Source organism: Styela clava, chromosome 6, assembly GCF_964204865.1.
Source record: "Styela clava chromosome 6, kaStyClav1.hap1.2, whole genome shotgun sequence".
Lineage (NCBI taxonomy): Eukaryota > Metazoa > Chordata > Ascidiacea > Stolidobranchia > Styelidae > Styela > Styela clava.
Window position 1 is genome coordinate 6,791,851 of NC_135255.1, and position 25,492 is coordinate 6,817,342.

Consider the following 25,492-nt stretch of genomic DNA (forward strand, 5'->3'; position numbering starts at 1 on the left):
AATAACAGACGTTTCTCTGTATCCAATAGTCAATTATAATCGGCGTTTTTAGAACAAGCTTTTCTAAATATTACCCCTAATATGATAAATATTTGAAAGCAGATTCATAGGTACTGATTGAGGGGTGATAAAATTGTATTCACTGATATATTAGACAGAAAAGCAGGAGTAAGTTGGAAGGGGCTTCTTGGGTCAGGTGCAGGCGTTGGTACCCGCAAATTTTAAGTCAACAGTCTTGAAGAACATATTGTGCATATTATTGAAGATGACGAGAGATATTTAATTGATTGGTTTACTTCAACTTATGTGTGCAGTTCTGGGACTAGAATAAATAATTTTCCGTGTTCGATCTTTTGCATTCGAATCAGTATCGTGTTACGTCGTGGCGTTGTCGCTACTTCGGATCTTTTGTAGAAAGCCCTCCCCCCTCCGCCAATTTGTGATATTTGAGAAAACACCGGGTGCCTGGTTTCAGGTACTGCAGATTGCGCTCGTTACGTTTTAAATAATTTTTTAGTTAGTTTAGCGGTGGCGGGGGTGCTTTTTTGGCCTAAGTTTTCTACAAAAGTTTGTACTTATTATTGAGATAACGTATAAAATTTTGTTTAATATATTTGTCATTTTTTCTTTTGCGCTATATCATTATAATAGTTCTATCCTATCATATTTAATGGTGAGGTTGTGCAACACTTTTCATGAATCAAGTTCATCCAATGCTAAAAAGGAGATCATGATGGTTGTCCATCAAATGTCAGAAAGCAGAATTCGAGAGATGTAAGTTTTACTTAAAACGCACACTCAGCGAAAAACGGATCATATTTAAGCTTGACCTTTTTTGTGATTCATGTTTGATTGTGTAATGTGAACTTTTTTCAACCTTACACATCACGTGATTTGTCACGTAGACATTCAAACTTTGTTTTGCGGAATTTAATTTGCTTGTTTTGCAATGAATCGTTTTTCTAGTTTATTAAAACAATAAAATTTATTCGAATTATCGTTAAGCATTAAATGTCAGGTAAATACAAATATTTAATAATATAAAAATTTCTCATAGATCGCCACATCAAAGTTTCGACGATTTAATGCTATTACGCAAAATGTCGTAGTGCGCTTCACCACATGCGCGCCTGAGTTATCGTCATCTATTTGTTTTCAAAAAATTAAGAATTTTTTCACCGCGTTTTATATGTATTACGTACGTACAATTTATTGTAAAACTTCATCGCAATCTTGGTGATAACTCAAGATTAATTAAATTAAATATCGCACAACCTTTTAAAGCTATTTAAGATACAGGGTATGCATAAAGCCACTTCGCTATTTGAACAATTCGCAAATGACGAATTTTAAAAATATTTTATGCTCAATATTTCTTTTTGGATAAGATATATTTAGCTCATACATACATTACAAAATGATTCATTTCTTGTGTATAATTTTTTAGGTAATGTTATCTTCTTTTTTCATCGTTTTTTAAATTTTATAAAAAAATTTCCAAATGAAATTGAAAGGATTTTCAAAGAATCTCCGTAAAACATAGGTGATATCAGTCTGTGTCGTAAATTGGTCGTCGAGTTTTTGAAGTATGTTCGGCATAAACGGCATATTTCATATGTTAACAAAACTTTTCTTCTGGTTAAAAGATATGATATTTCTCTATCGGATGAACTCGCTTTTGTATGTACTCACGTAATGTAATCTCCGCTCACCGTCTGATTCTGAACCTTTTAAAAGTCGCCATCTACGTTCCAGAAACGTGACCACTTCTGTATTAAAACGCCGATGCCATGAATTGTACCAATGTCACGGATTGTGATGGATGTTTATGGAGAATTGAGTGGTTAGTTTTAACCCCGATGTAAAATATAATATTGGGCGCGATTCTCTTGCGGTTATGCTATTGGGCAGTGTAGATAGTTAAAATACTCGAGTAAGTTATTTCAAAATTCTTTGATTTTCTTCGGGCGGGTGATAGACGCGTTTAGACGGTCAAAAACTTTGAAATCGCCGTTGTTAGGTGGGGATATTTCCGGCGACTTAAAATCATTTTTCCGGCATTGGTAAAAAACAAAAGTTCTTCATCGTTTCAAAGTTTTTTCGCATTATATACCTGATTGACTAATGTATTATAATTCGAGACGGGATTTTCAGACAGGTTCTGGATCTTTAATCTAACTTGCATGTGAATTGAAGAAAAATTTTGAAATTAATTTGAGTCATCTCTGCAGATCAGCGAAGGCCAACGGTGATCATAACTATTTAAGTTGCTGGATTGGGTTGTTTAAATTAAGAGTTCCGATTTTTGAGAGAAAAAGGAAATTATTGTGTCGGCGTTTGGGATTCGTTCTCTTAGCCTGTTCACGTATAAATAAGAGTGTGAGTTCCTGAAATGTTCTATAAAATAAATTTTAATAGGTGTATCGTTAAACTTGAACTATATTAAACACGGTTATTGTAATTTAAGTCGTTGGGTTAGGTTGCTTAACTTTAGGGTCTTCCTCTTCCGATTTCCAAAAATAAAAATTATTTTGTCTGCGTTTGGGGTTCGTTCTCTTGGCCTGCTCACGTCTCAATAAGAGTGTGAGTTTCTAAAATATGCTATAAAATAAATTTTAATAGGTGTATCGTTAATCGTAAACCATATTAACACGGTTATTGTAATAGGGTGATAAAGTGGAAGCTATTGTGTGAGTTCATTCATACCCGGATAACAATATTTCATCCGATAAAATCGCATTCCAACATGTATAAACTATATTTACAGATATGATTCAACAGACGAAATATAAATACATCCATTACATGATTTGATCGAGATTATTAAATTAACACTGTATCAAGCCCGGTTTATTAATAAATTACATATTAAAGTGTAGTTTATTTGTGGTCCTCACTTGATCGAAGAATGTAAAAAATCATTACAATCTATGAAACAAATGAAATTAAATTCTGTCGCGTGGCGTTTGGTTCGCAAGGCAAATGGGTAAACTTACAATAGCCCCATTGTAATAAAAGGACGCCATTGTTTCTCCCACGATGATAGATATATCATAATGTCGCTGATGGCGGCATGCTCCCCTTATTCTATATCTTTGTGGCAAATCAATATGTTATTCTTGAAAAATTTTATGTATGGGATTTGGTACCCGATTGGAAATTTGTTTGTTATGATCACGTTCAACACTTTTTCTTTAGTAGTAGGAAACATTAAGTTTTTGATTTACTTTTATTTCAATTCTCCTCGTATATCTGCGCGTGATAGTTTGGAAAAAACACGAAGAATTTTCTCATGTAATACTTACCGTATATGTTTCATATTAAAATTATATCATTCATATTATCTAAATTACTCATACCAAATCAGAAGGGTGTTATGAAGAAAAATTTTGGTAATATGGCAATAAACAGTATAATTCTTATTTCAATTCAATGGCCAATAGGTAAATCTGCTGGGTAGGATTTATATTACCGATAATTAACAACCTTTTATACAAAAGGTGTGTTAGTGTGAGTGTGTGTTTGATAAGAATTTAATTACAATTCTTTGCCTCATTTATTTGGATGAATACTATTTATTGGTTTTCAATTTTAAAATTTTTATATATTTATCCATATATATCATTTAATAAACCATCTTTTCATTTCAGGTTTTCCGGAATGAGTAACAACAGACCCACACGAGTGAATAGTGCGGAATTGAAAGTTCCTCATACTAGGATTGATGAGGAGAAAGTTTTGGAAGAAACATACAAGTAAGTGACAATATTGATAACAAAAAATTAATTTCTATTTTCAATTATTATCCATTGGACTTTTTGCCCATTTTCCCAATGTTTCTGTATTTTCTCATTTGTCTTTTGGTTTTGATATTATAGTGTTGTGGACGTGGGGTAAATGTTATTCAAATTATATTTGTACTGTATAATATTTTTTGGGAGAATTTGTTTTTCATGTATGATGTAGCTGTTGCCTATAGGGTAGGGTTGACTTTGGTGCTAAAATGCTGTTGTAGTATTCATGTTGCCGGTTGACTCTTTTCTGATGAAACATTATAATTTATCTCTCTCTCTCTTTCAACCAATTCAAAAATTATGTATGAATGAACGCTACAAGGTACATGATATTTAAATACTGTATATCAATTAAAAACATTGTTCACAACACAGATGTCTTTTTGATGTAAATTTTTTCATTTATTCCCTTCTCAATTTATCACAATATTACATGTTTTTGTATATTATTAAATTAACAGTGTTAAAATAGTATATAAGAAGATTAGGTACAAATCAACTATTGGTATTTTGGTAATATTTTAATACCAACCATACTTCTCGGTAGAAAAGATAGGCATTGGGAAATAGACAGCAGAATATAAGGAATAAGGACATACAAAGAGAATCATTGATGGGCTTGCCTACTTGATATATTTTTCTATATCCAATGCATGGCAATTGAATAATTCTGGCAGTTCTCTATATCATATTCAGAATTGTTTATTAAGTATTCTTGCTCTGTTTTTACTGTAAAATCAGATAGAAAAACATTTCTGATCACTTGACAATTCTGCTAATGTATTTTGCCACGTTTACACAAGTAATTCTTGAAACTTCTTGAGTGTTTTATGGCCAACACTTCAAAATATATTTGAATTGGTTTATTTGTGACTTCATTGCGATAAATAAACAACTTTTGACACCTTAATATAAATGGGTTTATTGAAATTTCTATGACCTCTTATAAATATGATATCCTCTTATAACTGAAGTGAAAATATTTATCGTTTTATTTTAAATGCTTTTCAAGTAGGCCTACTGACCATATTTCAATATATTTCTCGGGTTTCCAACCCCATGCCCACTTCAGCTACAGTGTAATAAACCTTTTGAAAATAATATTTCCCAATGTATCAGTGGATGCTAAGTACAGAGATTGTTTTAAGTGAGGATGTAAACATGACTCATAAAAATACAGATATCCAAAATTTCCTTTTATATCCATGTTTAACAATATAGAATTCAGGAAATACCCAAGCAAAATTTCAAAGTAAAAGCAGCAATAAAACATTTTAAAATGTAACTCCTTATTTAAAATTGAAAGAAGGTAATGTAACAAAAACACTATTTAATGTTTACAATCAAGGTTGCAAGTCAATTGAGTACATATAAATTTTGAAAGTAAACGGATATAAAAAAATCTGGTTATATAAAATTATATATAGTATACTAAAGCCAGATTGGGTTTCTTATGGAATTTATAATATATATCCTGGTTTTGAATTCTTGCTAATTACTTTATTGTCGCTAGATAAATCTTAACTTCCACAGCAAAAATACTTCGGAATTATTTTAAAAACAAAATTGACATACCTGCAACATGATATAATATTGACATACCATTTGCGTCTAATGTATTTTCATTACCTGGATATAAAAAGCACTAAATGGTGTTGCTGTTCTATATCTATACAACATATGTAAGTAAACATTAAAACATTAAGCATCATTTTCCTGTACCCCAAACGAGCTTGAAACATGGTTTAAGAATATCGAACAATATCTGAACCATGGATGGGATTTATTTATGGAAGAAATTTAACTTGTAATGTTTTGATACCATGGGAAAAATAGTTTTCATCGCCTTTTAAAAAACCCATCAATGCTTTTTTGTGATCAAAGAGAAACATGAAGGTCTTTCAATGACCCAACTTTTCTTTATGATAATAATGATATAAAGAAATGTTAATGTGGTAATGATAATATTATGATATACATGTTTCATAATGTTAAATAATTGGAAGCACTCGAGAGACTAGATAACTCCGATACAAACTTAACATGGTTTATTTCGGAATAATGTACGACCAATCTATATTTGGTAATAAATTACCAAATTTCCTCACTACAGATAGTGCCACATTACTATGGCTTGGAAGAAACAGTCTCAATGTTGGCCATGAAATATTATCAAAATCAGATTATGGGGATTCTAACTTAATTATGTGTTTGCAATTGATACATCTTTATAGTGCCCTATGGACACCACATAGACTTAATTCTGCCATAACACTGAAAAATCATGAAATTTTGAATGTTACCAGAAAATGCCATGGTGATAGATCATCTCACCTTCAATTGTTAACACACTACAGATTTATAGTATTTCTTGGGAAAACAATTAAAATCCATCTCCGGTGTTCCCAAACTTCCCTTATTTCTCTTTTTAAATGTTATCAAAACAACATACCAACAAATCAAACTACATAGGAACACTTTTTGTCCTAAAAAAGGATTTTCTTAATCCTTGTGCTAATGATGACGAAAGAACTCTAAGAAAACACTATTTGTTTGTTTAGTGATATTGAATTGATAGTCATACTTCAGCCATTGAGGCTTCTGAGCCAAAGTTATGTTTTGGATAGAATCAGCTTGTTGCTAATAATAGAATTCTCTATGTACTTTATTTCATACGGAATTTGAAAGCATTTTGACTATAGCTAGATAGCCCAACCCTTTTCAGTATTGATAATGCATTATTGAAATTTATGTTTATTTAGACATGGCCCTATTAGAAATTATACTGTTCAGGTGATGTTTATCTCTGTCTCTTGCTTGTTTAGGCATGTTTGAATAAAAAATGTATCTCATCATGTCTAAAATCATGTTTGATGAGATTTATTGTTATGATCAGTCATCTAATGTAACCAATGGACACTTTTGTAATAAAGATGGAATGTGAGCTTCACTTGAACCTGCTCTACCGTGCTTTGAATCATTAGTTGTTTCTTTTCAAAAGCATCAATTCAACGGTTCCATAGTTGTTTGGATCAAGCAGCAAACAGGCACCCAAAAAAATAGTTTTTATTTCTTTAAACCAAAATAGCTTTGAATTTTTTAATAGTTTTATATCTGGAGCAGTGGTTCCCAACATTTCTTACTTCGTCTATTCATATTACCTCCTTCATCTATTTTAAATAGGCCTGAAGCTAGTGTTTCGCATAACTCGCACTCTGTCTTTTGCTGAGTTTGGATAGCTCATTTTCTCTGTTTATTTTTGTAAATTTACTTACAAATTTTTCAATTTTCTCACCAGATTTGGCAGCAAGTTGGGTCAGGGAAGTTTTGGCATTGTTATTGAAGGACGGCATAACGAGAGCCATGTTGGATGGGCTATCAAGATCGTTAATAAAGAAAAGGTAAATTTAAATACTATTTCATCATCAATTTAAATTTCTAATATACATTGAAGCCATAACGGACCAGCCACATTTTTATGGCAAAGAGTCCAGCAATCCTCTTGCACATAATCATTCCTCACAGAAACTTGCAAACTCACGCGGGGTAGTCGGAGGTACAATGGTAGCGCTTAATGTGATGCGCAATACATGGCTTTTGACTATCCTCGTCAATTTATCATAATCGGATTCTACACATTATAATTTGTATCAGATTGAATTGGTCATTATTAGCTTAAGTATTTTATAATTACGACAGCCCGAAAGTTCAATACATTCGTCTATTTTTTGTTTGTTTATTTTTGGCCTAAGCCTCGTTTAACAAGGTTTGTGATATTTTATGAGTGTGTGGTGGTGAGTTGGCACATGTTATTTCTCATGTAAAGATTTCGTTCGCTCTCCGGAATTCTCGATTTTTAGTTCATGTGTATTATGGTGTTTTCAAAGTACCTATCTATCTATCTATCTATCTATCTATCTATCTATCTATCTATCTATCTATCTATCTATCTATCTATCTATCTATCTATCTATCTATCACCAAACGTCGAGTACTATACATAATGTCATTTGGTCTCAATAGCATAACAAATTCAAAGTTAATCTTCATTAATCCTTCTCTTATACTAAAATTCCTTCCAAGGTATAGGGATATATAAGGCAAACAAATCTTATTCAGGTTAAATGTTAATAAATCACCATCCACTAGTTATAATATAGACATATATATTGAACTATGGATTAACATAAATCCGTTAATGGCAATAATACATTACACTAAGCAATGAATATACGTTAGCTCAGTGTTTGCTTAAGAAATTTGTATATGGGTGATTCATAAATGTCAAATTTTACCTTATGCTCGGTTGAGGTGTCAAATTTAAAAATGGTTTTATTTTGCTGCTTTTGAAATCTATTAAATTCTTCATATATGTAGTTTCACTAGTTTCTATGTCTTATTACACCATATTTATCTTATTATTAATGGGGATTTGCTGAATTTTCTACCTTTGTTCTATGGTAACAATATATATGATTTTGTTTCCATTTCCAGGCTGGTGGTTCTGCTATAAAGTTACTTGAAAGAGAAGTTTCCATATTGAAAAGAGTGAAGCATGATAGTATTATACACCTGGAAGAAGTATTCGAAACACCGAAGGTAATTTTTCAATAAAATGGCACATTAGTATCTCTTTTTAGGTTTCTGTGCAGAATGAATGTGAATATTAGTCAGAATAGAAGCTGAGCTTGTGCTAAGATCGATTACAAAACAAAATTACTAAAATTCAGATTCCAAAACTTTATAATTTCCCGATACATTTTTTTCTGTATTACAAAGCATCACTGGGAAAAATTTATTTTATAATGTTAAATTATGGCAAGTAACTTTTTATGAATAAGGCATAATTATTCAATTTGATTCTGAGCTTGTTTTTTGTTTTTACTCCAAACGATCGGAAATTAGGTGACTCTTGAGGTCATCTTTTCATCCCAAACATAAATTTGATCGATTTTTGATTAAGTTCGAAACAAGGATAGATAGATAAAATTTTCAGGAATTGGATCGATATCCCACGATGCACTCAAAATTATTTTGTCATGCACTTGTGCGTGTGGAACATAGATTGGAAAACAATGCCTTAAATAATTTTGTGATTTTGGTATTGGAGAGATGTATGTACCCAAGCTCTATGAATGTTATTAAAGTTTAAGGCTACTTATTAAATTTTCTATTTTATTTCAATTGTCTGTTCACCTTCTCATTTAGAAAATGTACTTAGTCATGGAGCTGTGTGAACTTGGAGAACTGCGAAATCTTCTGAACAAGCGAGGACCATTCAATGAGATCTCCACAAGACACATTATCAAGAATCTTCTTGGTGCAATTGCCTATCTGCACAGAAGTGGTAAGTAATAGTTACTGCCAGAAGTAAGATGAGAATCTATACAGAAAATTGTACATTCATGTTCTACAAAATTTTTAGGATTTCACATTGCCAGAATTGCCTTTTTCTTTGGAAAATAGGCTCATTTGCATGAAAGTGCTTTTATTGGACACAAAGTGTGGATCAATTTCCAAAGTTGTGATTATGGCTGTCATTGTTGTTGGGGAAAATTGCTTTTCTCTGCAATTATTTTACCAATCAATTTCAAATTTCCAATACTATTTAAAGATGGATAAGACCGCTACAAAGTCGTTACTATAATTCTTTCAAATCTCCAATGATTCGTATTGGTTCGGTAAATCACCCAAAATTTTGCTGTTCTATTTCAATTCTTGGGAACACTTACTCCCGCCACCCCCGGTGCTCAGTTATTGGTTTGCAAAACCTTCGTGTCCATATATTTAGACATTGCTTTTTTGTATCTTAATTCCATTTACTTACAACCCTTATTTAATAAGAAAAGGACTTCATTGAATTCTGATCAAAATGCTGCTCTAGTTGAGTGAAACATTTTGAGTGCTACACAAGTTTTATCTCTTCTATTGTTATGTTGCCATTTGAAGTTTTATATTTTCTTGAAAAAAGGTGAATCCATGGATACAATAAATGTTTTAAACCACAAGTAGCGATGAAACTTTTCTTATAACATCTGTGCAAACTTTAACTAAAGTTTTTGAAAGCTCAAATATTTTCAAAGCCACTTAAATTAGAACTCAGACGCAAACAAAACTCTTTCAAATCCTTGACTTTTTATCAATCCAGCATCTTATCTCATATTACATGAAATCTATATTGGAGTATCGTACCGCTGTGTTTTATAAATGTCATGCTTTTGATCTTACATATACATACACGTGTACTTGAATTGTTATAAGTACCTATTATAGACCTCAGTTGTCAGAATGATGTATTGCTATACTGAGATTTATTAATGTTCTTTATTGTAGATAGTACTATTTTTAGTTCTAAAAAATGTCTCAATCTAATCAAGCAGCCTCTTGAGACTTGTTAGGACAAAAGCATTTGTTTGAAGTTTTGATAGAACTTTTTCAAGGAATGCAGTTGGATCTCAATATTTACTCTATCTAATTACCAGGGCTAGGCATTTCAAATCGAATAGTAAATTAAATTGTTGATTATTCCCATTATTTTTAAACTGAACCACACACTAATGTCCATAGTATAGGAATAAGTAATAGTTTAATCAAGATGTATTGACATAGATAGTATGTTTAACACATAGTATCATATGATTTCGTTATCAAACAATATATTGAATTTATAGTTAACCTGAATATTAAAATCGATGTTTTTATTTCAGATATTGTTCATCGTGACTTGAAGCTTGAAAATATTCTAGTTGTCAAGGAATCTGGAACAAAGGAAACTCCTCTGTTTGATATCAAGGTACGACTAAAAACCAGGACTATTCAGAACATAGACGGTGTCGCGCATTGTGCTGAGTGTTAGGAATACGCTCGCTATCGCACCTCTAGGTTTGGAGGTTCGAATCTGTGGTTCACCATATGATTAGGTCGTCTTATTGGCTAGAGTCACCACGTCCATGCTTCCGAAAACAAATAACTAACTAATCCCATACCCGACATGGAATGGTAACCGGACGAGAGGCCGTGGTTCGCCATATGATTGAGCCGTCTTATTGGCTTTCCTCTCCCCCGGGATAAATATGTAAATCCTATCCTATCATCCTATCCTATCTGCACAGCATCCTTGCAGTATGTACATTCATCAGAGTAAAAGTATAGAATAAAAATAAATAGTCAGTCGCGAAGAAACCCAACGGTAGCACAATTATTATTCTTTGGAATAAAAGCGCTTCTATGTGTCATCTGTTAATGTCTCACATATTGAGCATATCTAATATTTTTACACCATCACCCCAAAAAAAGTTCTAGCTTTTAAAGCAATAGAAGCTACTTATATGTGGATACTCCAGAAAGAACCGAATTTATATAGTTTTGCAATATGTACTTCACCAATTTATCACACCCTAGGTGAGGTGGTTGTATATTATTATTTTAATCCTATGCTGAGAAGACGTCCAAACAAACTCTGAAGTGCTAACTCTTTTGTTATCAGTACATACCTTTTCACCTATTAAATGAACCAACGTTAAAAACAAACAAATAGCCATGAGTTGAAAGCATGTAGTGTTGATAAAAATCAGTAAATTTACTGGGTATTTTGATATCATTATGCGTAATATTATTATTAGGCGGATTATGTTTCATCAGTAATTTTTATTACCATGGAATACACATGTTATTTTCTGAATTTTTTGTTTAGTACTCATTTCACCGCCGGCTGATTAAGTTAGTTATTGTGTAACACAGACTATGTTTGAATGGCAATTTAATATCTAGTTTGTGTTTTTTTAATAATATTAACTTTAAAAAGACGAGGTAGAGTCACACGATGCCACTTCTGTTTATTCGCCAGATCCTTTTTCATAACAATCAGACGAATACACAATCATTTGAGTTTTTTTCATTATTCCTAATTATAGTCACCAATCGGATAAGATTTCCCCCGCCTCGCAATATGATACACTGTGAATCATAGTTTATTTTATTTATTTAGTAATTAATTTTTGAATTAAAACAATTGTTCTTTAATTTGTTGTTTTTCCAGGTGACTGATTTTGGACTTTCTGTCGTCAAAGGTGGAGTTGGGCCTGACGCAATGCTACAGTCATTTTGTGGAACTCCTGTCTATATGGGTGAGTTCAATAAACTTAATGGTTTAACTATAGGAAAACTAAAATCCATCTTCAGATTACTTTTATAAACATTTGTGCATACATAAAATAACTGTAAATCATTTAGAATTACATATCTTCCTTTATCAATCATACTTAATGGAAACCCAATATTTGTTAACATATACATATATTAAAGTATGAGCCGACCATATACCATGCCTTATATAACCAAAGCTGTAAATTATATTTTCTTGTCATTTAGCATTTATTCAAGAAATTATGTATGATTTATGTATTTCATAAATTATTCAATATGTGTTTATATATGTATTTAAATTGTTTATACAATCCATGAAATTATTTGTACACTCTGAAACAACGATGTCCCATTTGAATTAAATACTCGAATCAGAATTGCCGACAGAAATATTCAAGTCCATGCATCTGAAACAAATAACTAGCCAACTAATCCCATGTCGGGTGGGTAACCACTAACCACCATGGGTAAGCGAGCTTGTGGTTCGCCATAAGATTAAACCAAATTATTGGCTTTTCTCACTCAGGAATAAATATGTAAATTCGATCCTATCCTAAATTTCAAAATTCTGATTCTAGGAATAATTTAGAATAGTTCTATGATCACTTTAGAAACTGATTTCTTACAGTGTGACCTGAATTATGAAAATTGAAAAAAAAATCATATCATTGGTTATCTCAACTTTCTTGCAATTCCAAATTCAAAATTATTGAATATGCATTTACTCCCATAACGTTTTGTTCAACATTTCCCAATTTAGAGTATATTCAATATTCCTATATTCAAAAATTCATTTTAGAATGTATTCCGAACAATTATTCAGTTTAGGCCTTTCTCTGAGCAATCAGAGCTAATATGCTCTAATAGTAAATATCTTATCTTTGAAATTGACATAAGCTACTCTTGTGCCTCTGATTCAGCAATTTTTTGACTGATAAAGTATAACAACATAATCTATATTCTAGATAGGATTTATTTGAACTGCTTTTATTTTGATGTAATAAAAAATATTTGATTTTCAAGATAACGGTTGATTCCGGTAATTATTAATGAAGCGTTCAGTAGCTAATAATGAAATTTAAACACTTGATCATTGCTATCTGTTTGTATTTTGATATAAAAGCAAGATCAAACACAAATTGGATGAAAAGAATCTACCATATTGAACTCACAATGCCCTCGTCCTTGAGTACAGTTGTGCAAATATATGAGTAGTTACTGTCTGGTTATGATTTGCAGACTTTAGTATGAGAATATTTTGGTAGATTGTGATGTCCTTGCAGTTAATTAAAGCATTAAACTTAACTGTGTTTGCATTACATATTAAAAATTTCAGGTTCAAACCCCATGTCTCCCATGTTAACTTGGGTGTAATAAATTGGGTGGACTCTTCCAAAAAAATGATTTCAGACTATCTGAATAAATAACAGATATCAGCGAGACTACTTGTATAGGGCATTGTTCACAGCGAAGGCCGAGAATAAAAAATAAACAAAGGAAAATGTAATCATTTATATTTAGTGTTCGTCCTGTGTTTTTCAGCTCCTGAAGTCATACAGAATCATGAATATTCACAACAGTGTGATATGTGGAGCATTGGTGTGATACAATACTGCCTATTATCTAAAGATTTTCCATGGATATCTGACAAAGAAGATAAGTTGTATGAAATGATTAAACGTGCCGAACTCGACTTCTCAAAACCAGTTTGGAATGATATATCAGAAAATGGTGAGTTGTGAGTGATATACCAGTGTATATAAAAGGTGGCTAAGATCAAATTGCCAATTTAATATGAAAGATCAGAGTTTTTCTATTTATTTCGGGGGAGAAGAAAGACCACAAGACTATATATTCATATGGGGAACCATGACTTTTTTTCCAGTTAGGGGGATAGCCAGGGGGTTTGGAATGTTGGACTTTGAACGAGGCCCCATGCAATAAGCCACTGATAATCTCACACTCTGTAAGGAGTTACTTTTATTTGAAAGGCCCGAAATATTTCCGATTCTGTATTTCTTTAATTTGTTACAACCTGGGCAGAGGTGGGAGTTGGAGATTTGAATCCGAGATATATAATTTACAATGCCAACTAAGTGTAATTTATATTGATTTCAGCTAAAGCACTTCTCCGAAAGTTGCTGCATGTTGATCCAGCTCATCGTTTGACTGCGTCAGAAGTTCTTGACAGCAATCCATGGATACGTGGAGAAGATGATGCATCCACAGAAGAACGAATTAACGTTTTAGAAATGATGAAAGAATTTGCAAGAGAAGAAAAAAACAGTGAATCAGATGATGTTGAGGTAGCCAAAACAATTTCAATCTATTTTAGGGGTGTTTATATACAAAGTCACCTAAAAAACAGAACCCAGGTCATTTGGAACATATTCTAGAGCAGGGCTGTGCAACAGGCGGCCGCGGGCCACAAACTGGGCGCCAAGTCATTTAGTTGTGGCCCTCGTCAACACTCAGACTTACCCCATCCAGCGTAAAATCCTAATCCGAGAGAACATACATAACTTTTTACTTTTGTGGAAAGCGTCTTGAATACTGAGACTTTTGGGTATAATCATACAAAAACAGAAGTGGTAAATAAAATAGTAATTAAGTAATTTACGAGCTCTGTTTTCTCGGTCACTTTATATATAAATTTGAGATGTATTTAACTTTTAAGATTTTATGATATTGTCATTCTAATATGCAATTGTGAAATTGGCAGGGTTGTTGATTGTTGTTAAAAATCACTTTTGAATTATCATTACTTTATATAACATATGGAAACCTTCTTTTTTTTTTATTTTTCAAGCATTATTCTCTTGTATTCTAGGAGCGATCCGATTCCAGTGGTTGTCACTCATCTGCCAGTTCAGACTTGGGAGTGCACGGTTTACCAGCTCCGAAAAAATCATCAAAATCAGCATCTGCCACGTCCCACTCATCACCCGTATTTAATATCAATCACCATCACCCACCGATCCCAAGAAATACAGACAGAAGGGCGAGTATGCCTGCAGTGACGGCAAAGGTAAGCTATATTTTTTGTTTATGACGCTCATTCAGGTAGAGTTCAATTCCTATCTGCTACGATCTGTAAATAATGTTCTCAAATTGGTGGTAACGTATGAAATCTGCATAAGTCAATCAATCTCTCTTTTGTGTGTATGTCTTGTGTATTGTATGTTTTTACAATTGCAGAGTTCAAAATGAATCATCCTATCTATTTAAGTCAATGGTTCTTAAAACCTTTATGATTCTTTGCCCCCGTTACAAAGGTTCTCAACATCTGTGGCCCCATAATCTTCTATAGAAATGCCTACTTTTGTTCAACTCATTTCCATCATTTATTCTATGCGCACTGTTTAATATCAATAACAGAAAAATAATGGTAACAATGAAATGAATACATGTATAACCGTGTAAGAATTATTCAATTCACACTTCATTTAATTTAAAGTGATTCAACAATGGCGAATGGGACCTAGTGAAGTCTTTGCGCATGTCCCCCATAGAGGCTGAATGCCCACTTTCGTGAACCCCGATTTATGTTTATACTGCTAATGTAAACAATTTTATAATCCAGATATCTCCACACAAAAAACCTGCACCTTCATCAGCGAGAAAAGCAACCTCACATAGAGGTTCGTTAACGTCATCACCAGTTACTGCACCAAGCACATCAAGAAATCACAAAGCACCTAAATCCCCACTAGCACGCTCTGGTGGAAGTCCAATAGGCACAGCAAACTGTAACAACCATACTGGCCGCGGTGGGTTAACTGCCGCTGCAACTGAACATGTTATATATAATAATAACCATCATCACCACAATAACGGTATGCCTTCAGCAAGAGGGACCAAATCAGACACTTCAAGACTGGTGCCGAGGTCCCACACCCCTAATACAGATAGACTGCGTGTTGGAGCAGTAAGCCCCCATCGAAGTCGGCCACCAAATTCACCATCTCTACATCACAGAGCAAATGACGCTCACACTCATCGAGGCAACGCCACATCTGCCAAAGGTAAAGGGAAGAAGCCCCATCCACACTGATTACATGCGGTATTTTAAATGATCGCCTGTTTTGTTTGCCTATCTATACGGCAACATTGGTGCTGTGTATCAGTGCCAAGCAATACTCACTGTGATAGCTCGGAATTTCATGCGTTGAACAAAGCGAGCATTTTGTTAGTAGCCCTTGAACAAAGACTGTGTTTTGAAAACTTTACCTATTTCCGAGGTATTTATTAAATTATATATTTTCTTACTTATGTACTTTTAGATGCTGTTAGGAACAAATAGCAGTGCTCTTCAAACTTCTTGTTTTTGAACAATCGACAAGTTATTGTTTTTTGTGATGAAGCTGAAAATCTGGTACTCCTGTAGTGTGTGTATCAGTTTAGGGTTTGGCCATAATTTTATCCTGATTTTAGCTCTATTACGAATGTGGTGACTGTCTGTGTTAGCCAAGTGAATCTACCCCCTGCCCATAGTAAACAGTTCCTTCACACAAAATGATGTAAAGTAGGCGAACAAAATTAGTTACCTCCATATTGGTACACACACTCCTGGAGTGCCGAAAATCTAACCCAAAAAAAAAAATCTTGTACCGAAGAACACTGTTGAAGGCCAATTTTGTTCCAAGCAACATTTTATGATTATAAGTTCCATATTTACGTACTATTTACTTTTATGTTTGTTTCAAATACTTTAAAAAATGTTTTTTTTCTCTATTCAGATACATTGAACTGACGTTAAATTTAATGTTCTTTCTTTACTTTCAAGTCAGAAATGTTTTTGTCTCTGTTTTACCACCTCTGAAACATGTCCCATGCTTGATGACAACATTTTCTGACTTGGGTTACATATGAAGTCCTATTGTAACTGAAGCATGTTACCTAACAGTCATTAGCTTGCTAATTTCTGAAGTTCTATATTTGTAATTATTTGCCAAAATAGTTTAAAAGTTCCATGTTATTACTGTCAAAAATAAAATTCAATTTCAGAATAATTTTGTCATCTTGTGCTTATTATTTGGGATGCTTTTTTGTTTGATTTGTTATTCAAGGTTGGTTTAGGTCTGGATTCTCCGAAAATATACTTTTATTCAGATAACAACTGGAATTGGGCATGTAAAAAAATTATTACTGAAAAATAAATGCATTTAGACTATTACTGATTATTATTACGGATTCCGTTCTTATTTTTAAATCTGTTAGATTGCCTTTGCTGTGGTACACCAAGTTTGCTACATGAAGCTCTATATTGTATTTGGCATAATTTTTAATGTTTTAGGTCACAATGTTAGTGTGTGTTGTCACTTTGGTATCAAATTTCAAATAAATTTATTTGAACAATTCCTTCTATGTGTTATGTGAACTAGTCGTGTGAGGTCTCAATCTTACTTAAGGTATGTTACCACAATTTGTATGATTCCTAACGTTTTCTGGTACATTTCTCTCTGTGAAATGTAAACTCTCCTACCATCAACCTCACAATATGCTTAAAATCTGTTCTTTCAACCTTAATGTAACATTAACTTGTGATACGTACAACTTGCACTCTATAGTGTTATAATGTGTGCCTTGACCCTTGAGTATGTATAACAAAAGTGCTTGATAACTAAAGAATATTAGTAATACTATACGGTCAAGCTGCATACATGTACGCCCTATTCAAATTGTTGGAATAGTACAGTAAGGATAAGATTTAAATATTTATCCCGGGGAGAGGAAAGCCGATAAGAAGGCCCAACCATATGGCGAACCAAGGCCTCTCGTCCAGTTACCATTCCAAGTCGGGTATGGGATTTGTTAGTTATTTGTTTTCGGAAGCATGGACTTGATGGCGGAGGAAGCCGTAACCGTCCAGCGGTTACGTAAACCACCCAACGGCCGCGAGGAGTCCAGCGATCCTCTCGCACATAACCATCCCTGCATGGGATTCGAACCTGCGAAACCACGCACAGAGTAATTAGAGGTACGGTGGCAGCGTATTCCTACCTATGGAGTTTTAAACAAATCTGATAACAAACAGCAAGAGTTTTCCAGCAATTGAATTGTATCAAATATTTAAAATGGCTATTGGAGAAGAGTACCAGTATTTTCCGCAGCGTATACCATCATGCACCTAACTAATTTTCCTGAATTATAGAACCGTAATAAGATTTAATATCCATTTAGCTATCAATCACCAAATTTATGGAAAAGGATATCTAAAAGAAAATTACTTTTGTATAAAGCTCTGCCTTTCTGTTTTTATTTTTTGGACTTCAATCAAACACTCGTGTATCAAATAGAAAAAAAAATCTCTTAGTATTGTATTCCCTTTTAAAGTTCGAACAAGACAGCAGTATAAACTATGATTTCAAAGAAACTTTAAATAACATCGGTTAAGGTGCCGCAACAATTATCTGCAAGCTATGACAGAATGGGGAATGGAGGATCAATATGACAGATCACATTTTACAACACACAAAAAACTTGAATACAGCAAAGTTCAACAAGTAGTACTATCAGAATTCAATATTGATTACCGGTAATCACAAAACTAAAAATGAGAACTATGTAAATTTTGTGAAATATGTCTTATTCCGGCGTTCAAAATTATATCTACAAAGTCTAAGTAACCGTCATGCCATTATATTTCACTAAAGTCTAAAAACACAATCAAGAGATGTTATTGGTATTTTGTTTATTAGGAGTGCCGCTTGATGCCAAAAATTGTTTCTGTATTATAAAAAATATGGTAGTTTTTATGTCCATTAAAGCTCTTTTATGTTAGTGTGTACATAAAGATTCTATAAATTGGAAGCACCAAGTTATATTATAGTTTGGTATAAATTAAAAGTTTTCCATCCCATCTCACAGGTTTTCGTGTATTGCACATTACAGCGATATACATGCGCAGATCTGACTTTTCTACTTTCAAACCATATTCCATCACATTTTTTTCAAAATATTTTCATAATATGCTAAGATACTTTCATGCCAAGTCTATGATCGTGATGCTGTTTAGATTTCTTGGCCAGTCTTTGCTTTTTTTGTTCTTCTGATTTGCGTATTCTCTCCTGTTTCCGAAGTTCACGAGCTTCTTTGGCAATCTGGTAACACAATAATAGGGTAACAAAAATAGCGGCTAAAAATATCAGGTATAAGATTTTGGGTATCTGTTAGCTAGTTAATAAAGGTAGCTGCTAATCTAAAAACAATAGGTTGAATATATTGCATTCTGGCGGTAATATTCAAACTACAATTTGAATAGTTGAAAAAGCAAGGAGGTGATGCTTAAATATATGGACACGAAGTCCAAAACAAACCACAAACTTTACGACTAACGCAAAGATAAACGTCACACGCAATTTTTGACAACGTAATCGCACACAAAATAGATCTTGTAGGGTCCACAGAAATTTTTGAAATAAATATAAAAGTAATTGATAGCCTTCTAAAGAAAAATACATTCTTCAACCACATTTTTAAAGGAAAAGAATACTAGCAACATGATGATCAACAACAACATAATAACATTTAAGGTGATAATTACATACTATCGAAATTTCAGCTTTTTGAAATATGGGTGTATTGGTATCGATGACAAAAGTGGTATTGATACATTTCTAGTTTATACCCAAAGTCAAAAGAAATCAGTCAAGCACAGCAACATTCCAACAACTGCACACGATTTCGCCTTAGTATCCAGTGAGACATCAACATAGCAGAGATCTCCGGTTGATGCACTGTGAGATTTTGAGCCCGGCGCATTCATATCATTAGAGACTTTGATCAACTGCAGGGGGATTAATAGGAGATCAATCAACGAGAAAAAATGGGTCTTCTTCTGAACCAGATACTTCTCAAAATGGAGATGAACAAGTACCGATAACGTGAACGTGAAACAAGTACATACGAACATACGGTGACAATCACAAGAAAAAAAGTTCGGATTTGCCAGGCAATACCATAAAGAATATATGAAACTTCCCTCCCAGTAGTGAACAATCGCCACGACCTGTATGATTAGTTTGTAACCAAATTCTCTCCAATAAAGCTATAAAACCTTCCCAACTTGCTCGACACTTTCACTCAAAGTACAGCAACCTTAAAGGCAAACTACTTTGGAGTTCCTTTCATACCGACTACTCTTCAATAAAAACAATCATTGTAAATATAAGCTTATGACCTCATTTGATGTCAATATGAGGAAACAATCCCCCTGGGTACAAGATATATAAAGAAGCAAATGAAAAAGATGACAATTTCAGAAAAATCTCTTCTTGGTGCATCCTCCCTAATTTATCTTCAAATATATACAAAGAGAAAACCATGAATAATTGGGGGAGAGTTAGTAAAGCTGAGCATTTTATGAGCAGATCAAGAGACAATGCGTTATGAAGCAGTTTGAAAATTGGAAGACATATCACTCTCGAACAACACAGTTCAGCAAAGAATTAAAGATACAACAATAGATATTGAGCAACAGGTTATAGTGGAGGTACAGAAGTTGTCTTCTGTTTTGATTCAACTCGACGAATCCACAGACATAAATAATTGTTCCATTCTCCTTTGTTTAGTGATATTTGAGGAAAAAATTGATTTCAAGTAAGAACTCCCTCATTACATTCTTTACCAGGATTTACCAACGGGCAGATATTCGAACTACTTGCTGGATACCCAATTAAAAAAGGTATACCTTGGGAAAAATGCATCTAAGTATGTACCGATAGAGCTGCTAGCATGACTGGCCGTCGTTTTGGTGTGATTACAAAAATAAAATAAGTTTCACATGGAGAAATGCTGTTTACTCATTGCATCATTCATCGAAAGCATTCGGCTTCAAAGATACTCTATATAACAAGTAAAAATTGATAATGTAATTAGAACTCGGCTCTTTGATCGCCAGACACAGAAGTTAGATGGCTATCAAGAGGGCGAGTACTCGCTCGTCTTTTTGAACTCAAGTGACGCTGCTGTAGGGGATAGGATGTTCGAAGCCTAGAGACGAAACAAAACTATTATTGACTGAAATGAACTCTCCATTGGTAAAATTTATGATGAATAAAACATGTTTGTGTAAGCCTGCACACTTAGAAAATATATTCAGTCGTTTGAATGAGCTCAATACATCCCTGCGAGGCTTTTGTACAGATATCTTTGTACTAAGAACCAAGACAGATGTATTAAAAAGAAGCTAGCTCTGTGGAATAGTTTTGTGCTCACAGAAATACAGCCATATTCCCAACTTTAAACGAGTATGTGTAAAATGTTCAAGTTAACAATAACAATGGAGAATTGTTGAGCATTGTTACTCAACACAATAAAGCATTGGTGAACAACTTTGATCCTTATTTTACACAAAACCTTGACAAGAAAATCTTTGGATCAACAATCCATTCAACGAGGATGTGAAGGCGTTTGACCTTAAACCTGATGAAAACAAAAGCCTGATTGAACTACCGGTATGTTGTGATTCTATTTTACAGTCGAGATTTAAAAAACCACCATCTCAATTCTGGATATCTCTTGATAACGAATATCACTTGTTAAGTAATCAAGCACTCAAATTGTTGTCTGTATCTTCAACCAATTACCTACTTATGCAAAAAAACATTTTCATCACTAGTTTTAATTAATCGGCAGGACATCGCTGCAGAGCTTAGTTTTACAGAAACTTCTCTGATGCTTTGTTTGCCTCTCATATTGGAAACGAAACAGTAGCAAAATTCTCATTAACGCTAATTGTCTTTGTACGTGATTTGACAGATTTTTATGCGAAATATTTTTAGTGTGCTTTTTTACCTAGAAGCACAGTGAGTGCATTAGATTACCCAAATATATGTTATTATTTTCCGCTCTACTCATTTCAATTTTTTGCCTGTCCGCGAGTACATTTTATACAATTTCACCAGTCCGCCAGTATAAAAAGGTTGGAAACCACTGGTATAGGATACTATAGGCCTATAATAGATAACTGACTAGCTATATATAAAAATTGCATGGTAGCGTAAGGTGTACATTGCGTTCATTGGTAAATGCTGTAGATACCACAATTTTTCTACATTCAGAATATAATGTAAAAATGACTTATTTACTTTATCAGTATCAATATCATCCATTTCCACATCATCATCTGCCCATCCTTCACCACTTTCTTCTACTTCATCTTGCCATGCATCCAATTCACTCTGAAATATTCAAAAAATTTGATGATTAAAAATCAAGTAATTCGGGGAATTTTTTATAATTTTGTTGTGTATCTAAATAAGAATAGATATAGAATTTCAGAACCATCAGATATAGAATTAATAGAGAGGAAAACTTATAAGATAGCTTAATAATACAGTTAAACGCCCACCGCTTCTCATTTGGTTACCACAGTGGTGGTTCTTTTACCTACCTTACCTTTTACTAACCTCATAACACTTTACTGTTTTTTACCCAGGCCTTGGCGTGTACCACTGACAAATCACCTTTTTGGGGTGGGGGACAATGGCACAAGAAATACGCTATTGGAATAGGAGTATTTCGTAATGAGGTTTGACATCCTTTGTGATGTAACACGCAAAACGGACTAGGGTGATCTCTGAAAAAAGAGCTGGTAGCGATATAAACGCCATTCAGCGAATACATTCAGTATGATAAAGAGGAAGTGTTGCTGGCATATTTTAGTCAACTCAAAAGTTAATTGTTGCAATAATTTAATGCTGATCCCGTACCACTAGTGAGTACCACAGGTTTCACAGTACCACAGGTTGAGAACCACTGGGTTACCTTACCAGTACCGGTTTGCTTTGATTATAGACAACCAATTTCTCAGCACAAATGGTTGGACTTTCAACAGTGAAAGTTGTAACCCAACGGCAATAAACGAGCATATATTGACAACAGGTCAAGCAAAAATCTTACAAGGTTTGAACATGCAAACCCATGCATATAGCCCAAGTGTATAGCAAGCATATTTATAGTGCTTAGAAGATAAGCAGCATATGAAACTAGGCAATTTCAATGAGTGAAATCAATGTTGAAATGGTGGGTTGTTCTCATACCAATGGATAGAAGTTAATACATGAATTTTACTTCTGTATATATTAAGTAATAAACCAAGTCCAAATTTAAATTTAACATTTTACAAAGCTACATATTTCTTTGCATGGTGTACTAATATTCACTCAATTACTAAGAGCCACCTAATCATAGGTAAAGTAACATTGAATTGTGATCTCAACAGAATTCATTTCAATTGTCTCTTTGCTTCCTGCCTTTCTACATGGGGTCTCTATCTGACCTTCAATTTGATATTTGGTTTTCATCTGAAATGCTATTTGCCCAATCCCACTCTGTTTGCCTCTTAATAAATCTTCGTAATATTATTTTATATTTCTAAAAAATTTTATCAACTGATTTGATGTTTTTTAAAGATAGTGTATCGAACCAGAAAAGGTTTTTTGCTCTGAATATTTTATTCTATCAACAAAACAATTCAGATTCAATAATCCAACTAAAAATGAAATGTCAACAAGCATAAAATAAAAACTTACTGTCGTTTTAAAATCAAGATCTTCATTTATAGCAAGTCTGTTACTTCTTTCTTGTATTTTCTGCTTTTTTTTTAAAACAATCTAAAAAAAATGCTTTTCTAATGAATGCGCTCATTCCAAAATACAACCGCCGATTTATTAAAAAGCACTATACCAGGAATTAGTGTACTTGTTTAATTGATTTGTAAAAAAACGCAATGGCACACAAAAGTCTGAAAAACACAGGGCAACCCAGATGTTCAGATATGCCTGAAGTAACGATCCATTGTGAAAACTGAATAAAATGCATTTTTAGGCTCTTTTCGTTGAACAAATACTGAACCAACCTTTTTCACTTTTACAGATGGTTCCATATCAGCAAAGAAATTTATCTCTTCTTCCTCTTCTGGATCTGGAAAAAAAAATAAATAATCCATGTTTTATTCATGAGTTATAACTTAGTCAGATGAAATAGAAAGTAAAATGTAAACAAAATTTTACTTCTTTGAAAAAGGCATAATGGAAAATTGTACGATTGCCATTACTTTTTAGCCAGAAGCAAATAATATGGATACGGGCACAGAAAGTGAGAGTAGTTGAATTGTGTATCTTTGAGGAAATCTGACTTTGGTCAAATGAAATGTTACAGAAAAAGTGTGCAGCAAGATTCTTGAATCACTGAGGAAGATAGTGACAAGTGAAAATCCGAAGAATAAACTCATTTGCAATCAATTCGGTTTTCTGCAGGACCAACTAATTGATCTTCTGTGATTTTGTACTGGTGGATTCTTATGCGTATAATGCATGAATTCTATAGCAAGAGTCAATATAATGATTCAAGAGTCTCGCTGTACAGAAAAAAATGAACTTTGCATATCAGTGAATAAGAACTCTATAAACCATTACAGTCAGAAACTATAAAGTAGGCATGTTCCAAAAGAAGTGAGCATTACCTTGTTGTTGATTCTGAATATTTTGTGCTTCTGCTTGCTGAGAAGAAGAATCTTCATAATCCCACTGATCCCAAGATTGCATTTGTATTTCAGCTTCACTAGATTCCTGATATTGTTCAGGCGATGTTAATTGACTTTGGTATGGATGCCTCCTTTGTTGAGATTTATCGTAATAGGAAGGAGCTGGAACTTCATATCCGTTCATCATAGTACTGTTCATGTTATAGCTTGGGTAATTATCCTGAGCATCGCCAATAACAACATCAGTCATACCGATATTGTCATCTGTACTTTCTGCAGCTTTCTTTCTTCTCCCACATCTGCAAAATAATGAACAATACAGTTTTAACTTGAAAAAGAATATATTAGAATTTTCATATGTCATTATTCATATGAATGTCCTGTTCAATACAAAAATAATTGCTAAGACAACAATTGATTAGGATGCAATAATTTGGATGACATACGAAGTTGTGAACACCACGGCCCACATTCTGACATTGCTTAACCTGAAACTGCAACAAAACCAACAAACATCTCAAATATATTTAGCCTCCTAATAAAAAGCAAACGACTAATCTGAGCAAATATGAATTTTAAATATTGTTTTGCCTTCCAAGTTCAAATCTTAAAACTGATGCATTGAAAAAATATAAAAAATTTATTCTAGATAAATTTGAAAAGTGGGATTTTTCAAAGCCGGGATTTGAATAGGGCTTTTCAACTATACAGAATTGGAAGACATAATTTTTGCACACCGCTCAATTGCCCAGCACAGACTAACAGACAGAGCACTGAATGGAATGAGTTATAACTTTACATCATAGATTCCTAATTTCATACCTTAATATCCAAAAGATGACACGAAATATCCCTAGAATAATGTGTTTGAAGAAGGTTAAAATACGGACAATCATCTTATCGCTGGCAAACGACCAAACAACCAATTTTGCAGCCACGAAAAACAGCAAGATCCAAACGAACTTTCCCGATCACCAACACGCGATGCAAATAGCGAACAGCAGTCGCACGATTAACATAGCTTACGTCACAACTAGGAAAAGTAATGCATCAGACTTGGCCG

The 25,492-nt window shown here is 33.4% G+C and overlaps 2 protein-coding genes across 3 annotated transcripts in view; one reads left to right on the forward strand and one right to left on the reverse strand.

The window, feature by feature from the left end:
* Nucleotides 1-16,199, forward strand: part of LOC120331188 (serine/threonine-protein kinase 33-like) — a 33,758-nt gene extending 17,559 nt beyond the window's left edge. Inside the window, exons 1-11 of one of the 2 annotated variants that reach the window (XM_039398253.2) lie at nucleotides 631-774; nucleotides 3,651-3,755; nucleotides 7,093-7,195; nucleotides 8,289-8,393; nucleotides 9,003-9,141; nucleotides 10,502-10,587; nucleotides 11,833-11,920; nucleotides 13,482-13,670; nucleotides 14,058-14,245; nucleotides 14,770-14,967; nucleotides 15,523-16,199. In XM_039398253.2, coding sequence (XP_039254187.1) covers nucleotides 671-774; nucleotides 3,651-3,755; nucleotides 7,093-7,195; nucleotides 8,289-8,393; nucleotides 9,003-9,141; nucleotides 10,502-10,587; nucleotides 11,833-11,920; nucleotides 13,482-13,670; nucleotides 14,058-14,245; nucleotides 14,770-14,967; nucleotides 15,523-15,993 — 1,776 coding nt within the window. In that variant the 5' untranslated portion in view covers nucleotides 631-670 and the 3' untranslated portion in view covers nucleotides 15,994-16,199. Of the gene's footprint in view, nucleotides 1-630; nucleotides 775-3,650; nucleotides 3,756-7,092; nucleotides 7,196-8,288; nucleotides 8,394-9,002; nucleotides 9,142-10,501; nucleotides 10,588-11,832; nucleotides 11,921-13,481; nucleotides 13,671-14,057; nucleotides 14,246-14,769; nucleotides 14,968-15,522 lie in introns of those variants that run through there. The other variant, XM_039398255.2, reaches the window with a different exon arrangement.
* A 2,031-nt stretch (nucleotides 16,200-18,230) lies between these two features.
* On the reverse strand, nucleotides 18,231-25,472 carry LOC120331226 (uncharacterized). The gene is made up of 6 exons (XM_039398302.2): nucleotides 25,252-25,472; nucleotides 24,409-24,728; nucleotides 23,803-23,867; nucleotides 23,477-23,557; nucleotides 22,031-22,123; nucleotides 18,231-19,042 (listed from the first exon to the last, which is right to left on the reverse strand). The coding sequence occupies exons 1-6, from the start codon at nucleotides 25,323-25,325 to the stop codon at nucleotides 18,914-18,916; spliced, it is 762 nt and encodes a 253-aa protein (XP_039254236.2). The 5' UTR covers nucleotides 25,326-25,472; the 3' UTR covers nucleotides 18,231-18,913.
* Between the last annotated feature and the right edge of the window lie 20 nt (nucleotides 25,473-25,492).